The 16,323-nt window shown below is 40.7% G+C and overlaps 2 protein-coding genes across 3 annotated transcripts; one reads left to right on the forward strand and one right to left on the reverse strand.

Moving 5' to 3' along the window:
* Positions 1–1,674: 1,674 nt before the first annotated feature.
* LOC148337159 (ATP synthase F(0) complex subunit C3, mitochondrial-like) lies at positions 1,675–4,916 on the reverse strand. Of its 2 annotated transcripts, none has more exons than XM_088296480.1 (5): positions 4,757–4,916; positions 4,382–4,472; positions 3,014–3,085; positions 2,390–2,589; positions 1,675–2,020 (listed from the first exon to the last, which is right to left on the reverse strand). In XM_088296480.1, the coding sequence occupies exons 2-5, from the start codon at positions 4,418–4,420 to the stop codon at positions 1,906–1,908; spliced, it is 426 nt and encodes a 141-aa protein (XP_088152606.1). In that variant the 5' UTR covers positions 4,421–4,472; positions 4,757–4,916; the 3' UTR covers positions 1,675–1,905. The 2 variants fall into 2 exon arrangements, with proteins under 2 accessions (XP_088152606.1, XP_088152607.1); XM_088296481.1 differs by lacking the exon at positions 4,757–4,916 and adding an exon at positions 4,546–4,734.
* A 380-nt stretch (positions 4,917–5,296) lies between these two features.
* nsun3 (NOP2/Sun RNA methyltransferase 3) lies at positions 5,297–11,413 on the forward strand. The gene is made up of 6 exons (XM_088296479.1): positions 5,297–5,631; positions 6,879–6,982; positions 7,062–7,555; positions 7,871–8,025; positions 8,867–8,988; positions 9,540–11,413. The coding sequence occupies exons 1-6, from the start codon at positions 5,494–5,496 to the stop codon at positions 9,868–9,870; spliced, it is 1,344 nt and encodes a 447-aa protein (XP_088152605.1). The 5' UTR covers positions 5,297–5,493; the 3' UTR covers positions 9,871–11,413.
* The last annotated feature ends 4,910 nt before the right edge of the window (positions 11,414–16,323 follow it).

Genomic DNA, 16,323 nt, shown 5'->3' on the forward strand with positions numbered 1-16,323 from the left:
CGGCGTTGACGCATCCTTATCAGGGATTCTCTCAATCTCGCGTTCGCAGAGCCTCGCATCCATTTAATTGCGATAAAAGTGTAATCGGTAGACGTCTCTAATGCAACTAAATGGGTGGGTGAAAGTTAGGTGACAACATGGGGCCGTGACACCTGTTGTATACAAAATAATAATTCAAAGAAAAAAATGATCCCGTGCAACGGGAGTGCGCACGCATTGAGTGAAAGTTTCGCGACAATACGTGCTTGTTTTCATTTAAATACAAACACTTTTTTTGTAATTTACAGGTTTACAAACAAGGTTTGTGGGGGATATGTGAATGCACTGAACGCGGAGAAGCAAAATTAAACAAGTACTGTACAGACTCACGTTCCGCAGGTGACCCAGGGGCGTTCAATGACCACTCACACAGTAAGTAATCGAAAAACGCCTTACAGATACTTATTCGGTGCACCAAACAGCAATGGCAAGTGTGTTAGCACATTGCGTGCAAGGGTTAAGCAGAAACATTTTACAATGTATTTGACGCACCAATATCAGAACAGGTGCATGTCAAGCAGCAGCAGCAGCACGCGATACAATTTTTATCCGCAGGTATCTTCAATGACACAACCTCACAATCGATGCGTCTCAACAGACTCCTAACGAGCTCCAACTCGTGGGGAGGGCAAAAAAATGTTCGTTTTGCTGAGCAGTGTCCAGAATTAGCTCCAAAGACGTGATGCGAAAGGAAAAGTGTCGTGACCGCAAGGTACAACGAACGAACTGGCGACAAGTCAGAGCGAGGCACATTAGAGCACAATGCAATCAAGGCAAAACGAGGTGCAGGTGGGTGAAGACGCATTGGAGTCGGCGTGCACAAAAAGGTAGAACGGAGAAGCAATACTGAAGTCACAAACATGACACAAAACATTCAGTGAAATTTAATTGATTAGCATTTCTCGTGACCTCACTGCTTGCGCACTGTATGCATTACTACGACTTTTTTCTATTTCCATCCAATCAGATTTCAGTCTCTTTGTGCTGCCATGAATATCTAATCAAGCTCTAGGCAAACTACGGCCCGGGGGCCATATGCAGCCCGTTAAAGATTTTAATCCAGCCCGCCGAACTGGAAAAAATGTAAATGAATAAACCTTGTTAATGTTATATTTTCTAAATACTGTGGTTTTTCAAATAAATATATATTGTTGTAATGCTTTCATTCACTTTCATTTAAAATTAAATGTATTATTTTTCTCCGGATGAGGTGAGGTTACCAAAACACTCCATCCAACTGCTCCTGGTCCGGCCCCTCTGTCAAATTTTAGAACCCATTGTGGCCCGCCAATCATAACGTTTGCCTCCCCCTGATCTAATCTATCCAGTGCTATTAGAATTAGTAGTTAAGACCAATCAAAAACAGCAATGAAACTGTTGGACTAACCAAATATATTTTAGATTCAACGTCGCCATTGCACTGGATTATTTTTGCCTATACTTGCAATTCGTGACTTGACAGTGGCCAAGTACAAAATACACAGCAATATGCATTTGCCCAATTTAAGTAATTTTTATGTTAAATCATTCCTTCTTCTTGCCGCAAGAAAATAACTTCTCCAAGTTGAGGGTTACATCCATGCTCAAATTAATTGTGAAATGATTCATACCACAGCAATTAATATGCACACACAGTTGACAGATCCAAAGTTTTCTTTTATGATTCTTTAACAAAAACATTTGATTAAATATACAATATAAGAGCAAAAACCATTAAAAATGGTTAGTTTGCCAACTGCTCACAATCATAACAGAAAATGAGGACTAAGCACCATGATTGTGTTCTTCTACCATTCATGGACATGCAGACTGCTCATTCTTGGTAATATTGTGACACGTCCCTGGTTGTAGATATCCTGAAATGGGTTACATGGCAAACAGAATGAGGAACGCGACCATCAGACAGAAGAGACCCATAGCCTCGGAAAGAGCAAAGCCCAGGATGGCGTAGGAGAACAGCTGCTGCTTCAGAGAAGGGTTCCTGTGGAGAAAGAAATACAAAATGTATTTAGAAAAGAAAAATAACAACCCACATCATTTTTGAGACCTTCCAAAATATAAATAATCTCTGCCAAGTGCCAACTATCAATATTATATATTTAATTTATATTCATGTGTCAGAAAGATATTCCTACTGTGCGTGGTAAAATATAGTGTCTGAGTCATTTCATATGTAAGTCACCAAGTTGTCCGTTAGGTGTCATCATTGTATTTGTTCATTGATTCACAAACATTGAAGTTGGAGGTACTTAAGGACTTATTTCACCAATGTGATCAAGCGCGGCAAGCGCTCCATGTCTAGGCACCCTCAGTGGCGTAAGGATAGACTTAGTCACAACAGCTGGTATACCTGGCGTAGCCAATGATGAGGCTACCGAAGACTGTCCCAATACCGGCTCCAGATCCGGCCACTCCGACAGTGGCAGCTCCGGCTCCAATGAACTTAGCAGCAGTGTCGATGTCCCGGCTCACTGCGCTGGTCTGAAATCCACGCAGCACCACCTGCTGCTGGGAAGCGGCAACTCCCCGTGGTAGGACGAATGCAGCAGACTAGAATATAATAAATATCAGTACTTTAGAGGCTGACTCAAACATGACAAAGGCAATATTTTCATCAAGGCCAAACAAGTGTGACTGTATTTTCCAAAAATCTATTATTATTCTGTTAGCAGGTTTTTCATTATTGCCCAAATTTACCCTCCCCGCCCAAATTGGTACAAACGTCCATAAAAATGTCATGTTACAAACAAAACAATGTTTTGATGTCAGCTGTGACCTCATGAATGTCGTTACAACTTCAACAGTAACAGAATAATTTTTTTTCACAGGCCAAACATTTCGAAGCACTTTAGCAAAAAGGTATTACAAATTTATTACCATGGTTCTCTCACAGAAATTGTACAAATGCTGTTCGACGGAAATCTTATCTGATAAGATTTACATTAACAACATACTTTCAGTATTGCCTGCTCACCTCTGCCCTCTTGGCATCTGACACTACAGCTGCTGACAGTGGCCTGTACAGAGCCTGAGATCCTGCACGGACCTATATAACAGGGGACAAAAAAAAAAAGGTACAGTTGATTAAAATAGACCTGAAATGAAAACCTTTAATAATCTGACAGAGCCTTTTTAATTGTCAACAGATTAAAAATGAATTGTGCTACCAGTCTGAATAAATTTAGTACAAATGTAAACAACATTGTTCAGAGGATCCTCAGTTTAAGGCAGTAATCAGATATACATTGTGTGGTTCGGAACAATGCAAATAACCAGTTTGCGTATTGGCAGAAGGACACAAACTCGTCACACAGTGCAAGAAGAAAGGCTCAGTTACCACCGTATTGGCGGTTTTCATCGAATTGTTTTTATATTTATGGCATAGAAATGTTATGAGGAGAGTAAGGCTAGATCAGGGTGAGTCGCTGCTGCAGGAACGTAACGCCATCGTAAACCGAGGACTCAAGTCAGAAAACTGCGATCAAACGTCACCAAAAATTATGTGGACGTCTGTACTAAGTAAGCATGAGGAGAGATGAGCGGATACATTTTGGTGATGACATATTGTAGTTTTAGAACACTAAGTGACTGGCTGCCTGCCAGCCGCCTGCCTCCTAAAAGGAGATATGACTTCAGTGCAGGTAAAAGTCCGAAATATAACCATTCGGGGTTCGTGTGCGCATTCATGCTCTTGTCCGCTTCAGCCTATGCAAGTGAAGATTGGCACGGTATTTTTTATGTATTTTTATTTTTTTTTGTGTGGAGTGGATCACACGAGCTCACATTTGATGTCAATAAATCCAAATTATTGTGCGGAACGCTTTTATACTTTCACAGGTTGAAGTGGACAACAGTAGTAGTGACGTGCATTTGCATTTTGGTGGCAATCGATTGCCGTTTTAGACAACAGAACTAATAAAGCAAACAATATTACAACGCTTGCCTCCCTGTTGTGACGAGACGCCAAGGCTGAAAAAAATAAACCAAGCTCCAAAAAGGGGCGTGCCAGTTTGTTGTAAATCTAATCACCCCCAAAAAGCCAGTAAATCACTACGGAGACTTTTTTTGGGGGGGTCGTTTTAGTATGGTTGTCATTTTTATAAGCAGACCTATTCTATAAATGCCAATGATAAGCTCATCCAAGTGTCCCTTTAACCCTGAGAGGAGTCCGTTAGTCTTAGCCTTCGTGAACAAGGACGACGATCTTCCATTGGCAGAGCAACACAGCTAGCAAGCTACATAGCAAGTGCCAATAACATTAAAAAAAAAAAGATCTGCCACTAACTAATGACACATTCACGTGTTCACGCTGTCATTTCTATCCACTTTTGTGAAGCCTCACCAGAGAGGGCGTTGAGACGAATTTAGCACAGGCATACATCACGACAGGACGTCCTCGTCAGGTCAAGCACTGGGTTGGAGAAGATTAAGATCTGCGCAATGACAAAAGGAATCGATTAAAAACATAATCAGGTGCACATTCTTGAGAAAGCGAAGATAACTTGCAATAGGGTGTGAACAAAGCAAGTGCAGTGTGGGCACACGCGCTGATTAAGGTCAGCGTAGGGTACAATCGAAAAGGTGGTTGCCAACAACAAGCTAGTGGAACACAAGAGAACAGTGTCGCTTGTTTGAAATCAATACGTTGCGCAGAGGCGGCAGATACAGATTTTAAATAATAATTTAAACCGCGGTATGACAAGAGAATAGCCCTTACCGGTGACGAGTGGAGGTCGAACACACGAGAGGATTGCACATGCGCAATGTCCCCTTAGGGTTTGACTTCCGGTGTTATCGGCGTTCCTTTTAGTGCACGCATGCGCGTTGTCGCTAGACTAACCTGTCAATACACGATCTGTGACCCCTGCAGAAGGTCGCTGGTCTTTGATCCCCAACGACGAGAACTACACGTTCTTATAAATTCTCATGAGGTGGTGCCCTTCTGTCGCATATAATCTTAATAATCTTAATAAATGAAGTTCTATTAATGAGTAAGATAAATCAATCAAGATGTTAAATGATATCGATCCTTAATCAGATATAACATTTGGAGCATTTTCTTTTTTTTAACTCAAAACTGGATATCTGAGATGGGTCATAAATCACCCCAATTATGGATTTCTTATTTTTACTTGTACTGTACTACTTGCTGGTGACGCTGTAAAATGCGTCAGTTAATTTTCCTGTCCGCCTGGTGGCGCTGTCCATTGTAAAAGGGCACACCGGCACTCAATCGTTAAAGTAGAACAAGAACCGATTACATTCTGGGTGGTTGAGGTAAAATATCCATCCATCATCTATACCGCTTCTCCTCACTAGGGTCGCGGGGGGTGCTGGAGCCTATCCCAGCTATCTTCGGGCATTAGGCGGGGGACACCCTGAATTGGTTTGATGTAAAATATTTCTTGTTTAATTTAACCACTGATCGTCTGAGGTCTTCCATGTAGGAATCAAATGTTTCAATTCCCAGTCTCCCTTCGGAGGACATTAAACAACAGGGGTGGGAAGCACGTGTCGAGGCTTCTGTGTTCGTCAGGTCATCACGATGCTATTCGAAAACGCAAGGAGCGAAAAATAGCCTCTAGTCCACAGGTAAATAATTCACCGTAACTTTTTGTCTGCTTCCGCAGATGTTTATCGTATCTCTGCACGTGTCACTGTTCTTATTTCACGAGCCAACGGTTGACACTCGCCACTCAGTTAATAAAACATATCCAACAGAGAAGATTTGTTTATTTCAAGCGCGTCAACGTGATAACGAATGAGTTTTTTGAGTTAAAACTCGGTCAGTTTGTGCATGTTGTTTCAGACTGTATCCAGCAGGTGTCGCCACGTCATTGCGCTTTGAAAACTGTGAACGTAAAACCACATTAAATAACCGAGAAAAAAAAACGAGATCAACTACGACTGGAGTTTAAAAAGAGAGAAAGGAAAAAATATAGTATTGCTTAGTTTTTTTTGACAGCCAGACAGATTTGCCAGTCCACCAGCTACATAATAACATATTGTTTGAAATTGTCAACATATATAACGTTAGATAGTACCTGTATTTTTATTTTCTTTACTTTTTATTTTTGCTTTGAGTGCACTTCTTAACACACTGAGCTGTTACAAATATTTCTATGTATTAAAGTAAAATTGAAAAGTATTTTTTTTATTCTTTAACAATGTGGTTCTCAAATGTTTCACCCCAACTATCACCTTCCAAATACTTTGTTTTCCAGGTACCTTTATCATGACCTATATTAAAATGATATAGTCTTGTAGACCTAAGTATTCATCAAAAGACAAGACATGTTCTATTCCTGAAAGTATATTTAATACTATAAGCTTCTGTTACATTCTTCATAGTTTGAACACTAACTCTGCATTTAATTATTGGGGAAAACTTTACTTCTGTAGTTATTTAAATACATTTTATTGCAAATAAAAGTAAAACAAAACAAAGCCTAAATGGTTGTTAAAGATTCAATACAAATACTAACTAGGCAGTAATTCTTTTGAGTACCACTAGAGGGCGCCCGCTTTCCACTAGTGGTACCCGTTCCAAAGTTTGTCAGCATGAGACGAAGCTTGCATTGTGATAAATTGTCCTCTGTCCAGTCAGTTTATGTAAATGTACTCTGGACTTAGATACAAAAATACCTTATACTGTCCTTGCAGGAGAATTCTCTGAATGTCAAAATATTTACTTGTCTCCTCCTGGTTGGGAATCAAATAAGGTTACTAGGATGGATGACTCATCCCTGTATAAACATTCAGAGTGCTATTCCTGCTCGTCAAGTGCATCAAAAACGATATCTCTGAGTAAAAAAGTGTTGTTATTCTGTTTGTAACAGGTCATCAGAGCAAGCAAAAAAGAAAGATCTTCATGCCAGTTAATTCTGGAGCATTTTGACCATCAGTACAGTGAAGAGCTCGGGGACTTGTGGACATCTGTGAGGTCAGTATAGTTGTCAATATTAATGCGTTGTTTTTATTGCGGCCAATGTTTGCTTACTGCTACTGTTTCTGTTTGACAGATCTGTGCTGCTTGACCCTCCGTCTTGGCAGTACGGGGTATTGCTCAATCGCTTTACTGCAGTGACAGACATCAAGCGTGTCCTCTTGTCAAAAGGCTTTTCCACGCTACTGCCTCAGAAAGAAGCCCTGACATTGCCTGGTGTTTTGCGCACTATGTTCAATGCTGAATGCCAAACGTCCAAAGGGTCTCTCTCCATGTGTCCAACCGATAACTCCCATCTCCAGCTTGACAACAGCTCCCCCATTCAGCAGGCTCAATCAGAAGCCCTTTTGGGTCCGCCCTCGTCGTCACTGCAGTGTTATATCCATCCGTATCCGCTGCGTTTTCCATCACAGGCTCACAGGCCCGGCCAACTAAAGCAGTACTACCTCCTCAACGCTGCCTCTTTGCTCCCGGTACTTGCTTTGCAAGTCCAAGATGGAGAGAAGGTTTTGGATCTTTGTGCTGCTCCCGGGGGCAAAGCTTTTGCTATAATGCAGTGTGCTACCCCAGGTGACTCTGCTTTACTTAAGCAACCTTTTAAGAATTAATCCTCAAACAGAGCTCCTCAACTTTACTGCAGCGCACTTTGTTCACTGAATTTGTGATTCATAAGTCATATGCTGTATGTGGCTCAGCGAAGAAAAATGTCAGAAAATTACATTTCTTCTTGTGTCTCAGTAAATTAGAATGCTCTGGAAAAGTTCATTTATTCAAGTATTTTTATTCACAAAGTGAAACTTGTGTTGTTTATTAAACACATGGGAAAATACTTTTAAATTCCTGCCTAATTTCCATATTAAAAATCTTTGAATCATTTTTTTCCAGCATTGCTTTGCTGTAATGAACCCGATGGTCACAGACGCGAGAGGCTGACTAAAACCTTGGAGTCTTTCCTGCCGCATTCATTGAGCAGCCGAGTGGTTGTCTCAGACCAGGATGGACGGTCGTTTGGGCACAGCGAGCCGGGGATTTATGACAAAGTAAGCAAAGAACCGCCGTCATGTTTGCAATGATGTGCGTGGCGTTTGGCGTCTTTGATTGTTCAAGTAGATTGTTTTCGGGAAAATATAGCAACCAACCATGAAGTGAAATTAACAAATGAAAATGGTTTGTAAGATGAGACAGATAATTAAGAGCTGATATATTTGATATAATATTATTATTTTTACTTTGGTTTTTATAAGACTAATTTGCCCATCAAGGTAAATTTAGAATTGAGTTTTCACTCTGATGTATATTTTTTCTCTGGAATTACATAGCGAATCAGACCTAACGTGCAATAAGACAATTATAGTTATTATTCCTATTGTTGTTATTTTTGGGACCTTATTAATTTTAGCTCCGTATTTTGTATTTAACTCAGGAGACATTGTTAGACTGCTGCCAGACAATGAATTCCAATTTTAAACCCCCACAAATTACAACCACCGTAATAATAACTGTTAATCGAATACCTGTCTCGCACTGTCAGCGAAAACTAATTAGCTTTATTTTGTTTTTAAAGGCAGAATTTTTCTCCTGGATTGGATCACATTATCATTCTCAAGTATATTGATTGCGGAGGTCTTGCAGAGAAAAATGCATCATCACAATGTTGCATGCGATTGCATTTACTAAGGATAAAGATCAGAGTACAAAAAAAAAAAAGAGGGAGCGCGAGGGTTGAAGAATTGTGCTGGGTGGGTTCTGTTTGGGTACAGGGTGTCATATCTTTTCATGTCTGGAAGCAGAGCGTGGCTATGGGCAAACCAATGGAAAAGCTGGATTAGCAGCAGAGCATGAACAACATCTCACTTGCATATGTCGCTGCGTGTGTGACAGGTCCTGGTTGATGCTCCATGCTCCAATGACAGGAGCTGGCTGTTCTCGTCTGCTGGCCAGCAGGTGGAACAGAGGTTAAAAGAGAGAGGCAGGCTGCCGCAGCTCCAGGTCCAGCTTCTACGGCAAGTCAAAATGTCTCCTGAGTCTTCTAAGATTTGATTTGATAAAGGAGTACTTTTCTAACTACTTGCGTCGCTTTGGTCCAAATGACAAATTATTTACCTGTGTGTGTGGGAATCCCTTAGGAAGAAGGATTTGGGAGGAGGAGGGTTGGGGAGTGATTGATTGAAATTACATTCAGGTCACTCAATTGTAATCACTGGCCATTAGGTTAATCAAAATAATTAGAAACACGTCAGAGAGGTAATAATTTAACGTAATGTGTTTATTATTGAAGTTGCATTTTGCAGCGCTGTACAACTGCAATGCACCATACTGAGAGTTTTGAAAATATTCACCCGCATGAGTCCGAATATTAGAAACAGCTCTTCGTCCAATATATTGCGATTGTACGTTACAAACCAAAATAAGAGACATTAAATGAATACTTCTATTCAATCGCATTAGATGTAAATAATGCTATGGCTGGTAAGCATAGTATAAAAATGTTGTAAAAAGTTTTTTTTGGTCAGACTATTTGTTTTGAAGTGCAATGTTGATCCTCCCCCTGCAGGTCAGCACTGTCAGCAGTGCGTCCAGGGGGCATTGTGGTCTATTCAACATGCACCATGTCCAGCTCGGAGAACTTTGCCGTGGTTGAGGCTGTGCTCAAAGTCTGTCCTGAAGCTGAACCCGAGGACCTTTGGGAGGAGATTGCTCTTCCCTTATCGAGCTACTTCACATTTAGCCCTGCTCAACGTGAACTGGTACCTAACACCCAATCTCTGCAGCCACAGTGTGGCCGCGTGTCCTCATATGACCGCAAACTGGGCATCCTCGTGGTTCCCCAGCCTTGTAAAACCTGGGGGCCCATGTTTTTGTCTCGGCTTAGGAAGAGGAAATAGTGTGTTTTTCTGCAAACAGGTTTTGTGTGATTATTTTTTTTGCGATCTCCAAAAAAAAAAAAATATATAAATATATATATATATATATATATATATATATATATATTTATATATTTAACTTAGCATAGTTGTCTATAATGCAATGCTTCATTATTTGAAGTTAAAACATAAATTTTGAGATGCAGATGCATGTATTCCCTTTACTCTCAATTAAAGGGAAGACACACTTGCAGTTTCTTTTTATTCACAGCTTCTTGTTTTGACCATTCAACTAAATTTAAAGCATAATTCTTCAGGGTGCAAGCCTTTTGTCCGAAAACTGAGGTGCACTTTTATCAAAATAAAGTGGCAACAGTTCTTCGGCAAATATGTGAAGCTGTTCATGGGGTTTCCAAAACATGTCCTCTCATTCTAGCAGAAAGTGTAAGAGCGGTAATCATGTCATGAAGTTAAAGCTCCCCTGCGCTGTCCTACACAAAATTAGCAGCACTTTTAAGTACCACTACATCAAATTATACACCCTTCAACAAGTCATCAAGTTCTATCATCCCCCAGAAGCTCATTACCTGAATGCTGTCATGCCAGAGTGGTCAGTACAACTCTTACCCGGCTCGAAATGCTCAGACCTCAACTACTAAATGTCCTTGAATGCAGACAACCACCTGCGTTTTATCTTCTCAACACTGAAGTGGCACTGACTAGTGCAGTTGAGGCGCGTGTACCATTTTGCCCCCACACAACAAATATTGCCTGCCAACTAATTTGACATGACTACTTGTTTTTGTTTTTTTCGTGTGTCCTTTTTCAAGTTTTGTAATTGGTTGGATGATGAGCAGTATACTGGTTTTATTTATTTATTTATTTTCCCCCAAACAAAACAATGACATCGTCGATGAAGCAGACCCTATCGAGGACACATTACAGTGTGGCGGGTACATTCTCCTGGCATCTGTTCCATCGAGCTTCAATGGGTGAACACACACCATTGAGTACGTTTCTAAGGCTATTTCTATTGGATGTTCTACTTTTGCTGACCGTCTTTGAAATATAGCTGCCGGATCACATGTACGCTCGTCCAACACGGAGGCAAAATATATTGTGATGATATGAGGCGATTAGTGAGGTTAGAAAATGGTCAGCCATCTTGCTGACCTCTGTGTGAACTTTGGTTTGTTGATGTTCCCCATGTTGCGGCGGTTCCTCGAGGGGGGAATCTCTAAGCAGCTTTTCCTCCACTTCAAAGAGAGAGAATATAGGCCTGCTTTGCATAATCAGGTGGGGAACAGCTTTTTGCCAGAGAGGCAGGAATTAATTTGTGGCACCGCCAGATGCAATCATTAACACCCTAGTCATCGACAATAACGAGAGGAGGAGGGGAAATTAGAGCAGGAAATGGAGTTTGAGTTAAGGAGAAAGCTACTAACGATCAATTGCCCTGCCAATGAAGTTAATTTGTAATGCACTTATTCCTTCATATTGCTTTTTTCTTTGTAATAATAGAAATGAAAAGTATAACTCCTACTTTATTAAAAGGTCTTACCTACTTTGCTTATACACTTTTTCTTTTTTGCTGAGCATAAGTTTGTTTGACATACTTGCAATGATTTGAAAACCATTTGAGGTGTTGGTGTGGATCCAGACAAAATATATCTTTTTGAAATATGACATCCACACTTAGATTGACAGACATTCAGGCCACTACAAGGATCCTTAGTTTAATAAATTTTCATTGATCAGAACATAACACCAGGTTCCCAAGTGCCATTTGTTTTTTTTACTCATGAACATTTCTTAAAAATACACTCTTTACTATGGCACTTATATAACATACACATTTAGATCCCGCTGGTTATCCTATAGATCAGCGGTCACTAATCTTTTTGAAGCTACTGCAACATAATGCGTTTTATTTATTTATTTAATTTCACATTTATTTTTATTTAATTATTCAATCTTTAATTAATTTAATTGATATATTTCATGAAATTATTTGTTAAGAGGGGAGATCTCCGATCACATTCAGAGCACATTCTGATTGACCTATTTCTGATATTAGCTATTTAAAAGTAGTCAAAAATCAGCACAAAAATAGCCCGATTATTTTTATTCATTTATTTTTGCGCACATTAACATACGACAACATGAGACAAAAATAATGATGTTCAAACACGCATGCAAAATGGGTCAGAAATGTATCTGTTTTTGAAGATTTTTGTCCTGTTGTAAAGTTAAACATACAAAAGGAAAACATATTTTAGAACAGTAAAATGTTCTGCCTGTGTTTCATATCTTCATTATTTTAAGCGTGAAGGGAGCAAAAAACAGGTAATTTTATTGTCATGCTTTTTTTTTTAATTTATCGTATCTAATTGGCAGATTTGGGCGGCACGGTGGCCGACTGGTTAGCACGATGGCCTCACAGTGAGAAACAGCATCGGGCGTGGGTTCAATCCCGGCTCCGGCCAACCTGTGTGGAGTTTGCATGTTCTCCCCGTGCTTGCGTGGGTTTCCTCCGGGTACTCTGGCTTCCTCCCACATTCCAAAAACATGCATGGCAGGCCGATTGAACACTCTAAATTGCCCCTAGGTATGAGTGTGAGCGCGGATGGTTGTTCGTCTCTGTGTGCCCTGCGATTGGCTGGCAACCAGTCCAGGGTGTCCCCCGCCTACTGCCAGAAGAGCGCTGGGATAGGCTCCAGCACCCCCCGCGACCCTAGTGAGGAGAAGCGGTACAGATGATGGATGGATGGATGGATGGATAATTGGCAGATTAATTGGTTATTGGAATTATATTCTGCCAAATATTGGAAAAAAAACAACATAAAAACATCAATATGCAACATTTTATCAATAAATATCTTCCAGGGTTCACATTTTCAAACGATACCTACTACAATATTTCAGGGAAATCACAATTGTCCCATCACTGGTGAACTATTTTTAAAAGAGGCTCGTCGGCTACTCATGTGGCCCCGCTGGCACCACACCACATTTGGTGAACCCCTGCTTTAGATTGTTATCCAACCTGATTTAATAATGAGTGCACTAAATTTTATTGATTGGACATGATCAGGCAAGGCACACACATCTATGACAGGTACCACATTTGACAAGTGCATGTGTTACATGACAGGTAACAGGATAGAAGATGTGCCTTGAGCTTTTTAGTGTAGACTACAAACAGAATGTGCAACATTGTTGGTCGCACCGAGCGCAGTGGTCTCCACTTTTAAATGAAAGAAGTTTGGAACCACCAGGCCTCTTTCTCGAGTGGATCCTCCGGCCAAATTGAATATCCTGGGGAGAAAGGTCTAGAACTAGATGGAACCTCAGCATTCCTTTGTGGAAATGGAAATGTCTCCGTAGCCATTTAACTACATGACCTTTATGCTTAAGTGCTTCAGACTGCTTGGTTGACAGACATTATGGGAAATAACGTTTTCTGAAACCAAAGCGGAATTCTTTGACATCATATGGCAAACGGGGCACCAACTGCTGCGCTGGTGGCTTCAACAAAGTTTTCTATAAAGAATGTGGATACTTACGCACATTTGAACATTGACTCTTGAACACTACAAGTTATAATGACAAATTTTAATGTGATATTACTCTGCGTAAATAGATATTTGATGACTTGACTTTTCCTAATTACGTATATATTCTATTCCCATGGTGCAATTTACTGGTATTAAACAATCTAAAAAGCGTTACAAGTCATTACTCCTTTAACTACATTGCGCCCGTCAATTTGATGGCTTTTACACACGTTGTGCTGGGATGGCGCCGCCGCGCTTCCATACCAACAAGCGGCTGCATTGAGAAAAGCTGCTGGTCATCAATGTTTCTAAAAAGTCTTATAGAGTAAAGCGAGTATTACATCTACTTCAAAATATTGACGAATGTGACGATAAATTGCTTGGTTGACACAGAGCAACTCTGAGTAAAGAAGTCCACCTGCCCTGCCAAGAGAAACTGTGTTGTGTGCGGTAAAATTGGCTGTTGGATGCGGGAGTCGGGACAAGAGGCGCTCCACCAACCGTTTCTCATTCATTTGTAGGGCATAATTTAATATTAGAATTTACTCATAACGGAATTTTAATAAACAAAATACCTTTTATTTGACACTTTAGCAGTGAGTAATAATCATTTTAGTCCATGACGTCCTTGTCAGAGCGCGAAAGAGGGCAATCCGTCAAAATGACGGCTCTGGTAGATCTAGTAGTTCCAAATTCCCGGTAGTGTTCTGAACATTTGTTTGGAAAAAAATTGAAGGCGGCCCAGCATGGTGACTGGTGTGCACGTCTCCATCACAGCTCTGAGAATTGTGGTTCAACTCACGGCTCGGGCGATGAATGAAGTCAATCGCAGGTTGAATGAAACTTCTGGGACGCAAATTGGATACCAACGTGGTGAAGTTGTTGGCTCGCCTGGAAGAACTGATCGCCAATTGATGCCTATCGCGCGTTACCGTGAAAGAATCAAAGCTGACTGTAATGATTGTTATCCGTTATTTTGGATTCTTTCTCCTGGATGTTGATGCTGCCTCTCACCGCCTCATTCTCCCGTGCTTTGTTTTCCTGTTCGACTGGCATTGAAATGGACTGACCGTTTGTGAATCTCCCGGATTTCCCATTAGCCACCATGTACCTGATATTTGATTAAATGAGTCAAAATTGTCTTTAGGTGTGACTGTGACGGGTCTGTAAGTGTCCTTGGCGCCAGCTTACCTTTCACCCTAATGAGGATGAGCAGGATAGAAAATGATAAATGAATGGCGCTGACGATTCCTTATTCTTTTTTTTTACTTGGCATGTATTTGGTATTTGAATGAAATTTTTCTGGCTTGGTTAGATATTTTAAATGCTCCTTCAAGAGTGGCGGCTTTGGAAGCTCAAAAACCCCATCGCTTAAGAAATAAATGCGCGAAGCTGATCTCGCACACACATGCGTTAGATTCATAGTTTCTACTCGTCTGATATGATAAAGTTTCCTAAGCTTTGTTTTTTTTGTCTGTCAATCCAACATTTTGAGTAATGCTTGACTCAAAGCATTCGAGTCAGTGGATGTGCTGGACAGTTAACAAGTGGCCTCATAGATTTACAACATTTCAGGGCACCCATCATTCTTTTCAAATGTCGTAATTTGTCAATATTCCATCAGTGGATGTGAGAGACAGAGCTTGCTTCTGGTGATTGATTGTTACATGGCGAACCCCGGAGGGGAGTAACAGCAAGGAATCGATAACGTTAGGACTCAAGTCGCAGCGCGTTTGATTTCTGACTGTAAAAGCACAGGCCGGAGTTATTCATTCGGCTGTGTTAATTGCCTGAAAAGAATGTTTTAGCGTTGTGTGACATTTCTTCGTCAAAGACCACTCGGGGACCGTCATACTGGCGCCTCAAGCCGGACAGACGCATGATGAATTATCCGCGTGACACCATCACTGGTTGTATATCCGAGGGTGTCGGATCATTTTGAATTTTATGCTGAGGAGAAAAAAAAAACGCTATGTGGTTTCAGTTTCACTGTTTTCCTCTTCCCTTGGAAGCAAACATTCCTCTTGTGTTTTATTATTGAGACATCAGGTAACATCAATGTCAGCACTGACAGGCAACGCCAGAGGAAAATTAATGGAGAGGAGGGAGAAAGTTACTGATGCAACTTCAAGTTCAAGGAAATGAAAAGACAAACCCCCTCAGTGGGTGTCTGTCACAAGCGATACGCACACACACAGTCGCGTAGAATAGACCCCAGATTATTCATTTTCCTGTACTTTTATAATCGTCGACCGTGGCCTCTCTGACTTTTAGTTACTAGTTGAACAGAATCCTCCACTTTTCTGTAAACCAAGGAAGAAAAAAAATTTGGGTCAGTATCCTGGCCACCAAAATGTTTTAATCAGAATCAACAGCGAATGGTTGGAGTGGTTTGGAGTGTAAGCCCGCATCTTAATTAGCATAATTCAGGCCTACTTTTACTCATCCTCTGCTCCACTTTGCATTTCATTGCGGAGAGTAGATGGCCTACTCTTCAAAATATACTAAAAAAGACTCCAAGCAAATTCTATTTTTTTTTCTTGCTGCGGAATAGCTTTAGTTTGATTTTTTCCGATCAATTTTGCTTCCTCAATAGATGGATGAAAGTCTGCACCGAGGTAATCTGTCCTACCTTTAGACTGCGGAGTGTGCGCTTTGTCTTCTCATGCAGCTTTTATGGATGTTTTCTCTCTCTCTCTCTCTCTGTATCGAGGTGCTACATAAATCTCTGAGCACACTTTGTCAAGTACAACACTACAGTTAGCCTTGCACGAGCACTCCAAACTGTTTCTGTACTCAGGTGAGTTGTTTACAGTAATTTGTACAAGTAAAAACAAACACACGTGAAAACTCGCAGCAATATTTATATTTTATTTACCTCTGGGTCACACGTATGTTGACTGCAGTCAATCACCTT

Source organism: Idiotropiscis lumnitzeri, chromosome 5 (assembly GCF_059441095.1).
Source record: "Idiotropiscis lumnitzeri isolate Australia: NSW breed Sydney's pygmy pipehorse chromosome 5, RoL_Ilum_1.0, whole genome shotgun sequence".
In the NCBI taxonomy this organism is placed as follows: Eukaryota; Metazoa; Chordata; class Actinopteri; order Syngnathiformes; family Syngnathidae; genus Idiotropiscis; species Idiotropiscis lumnitzeri.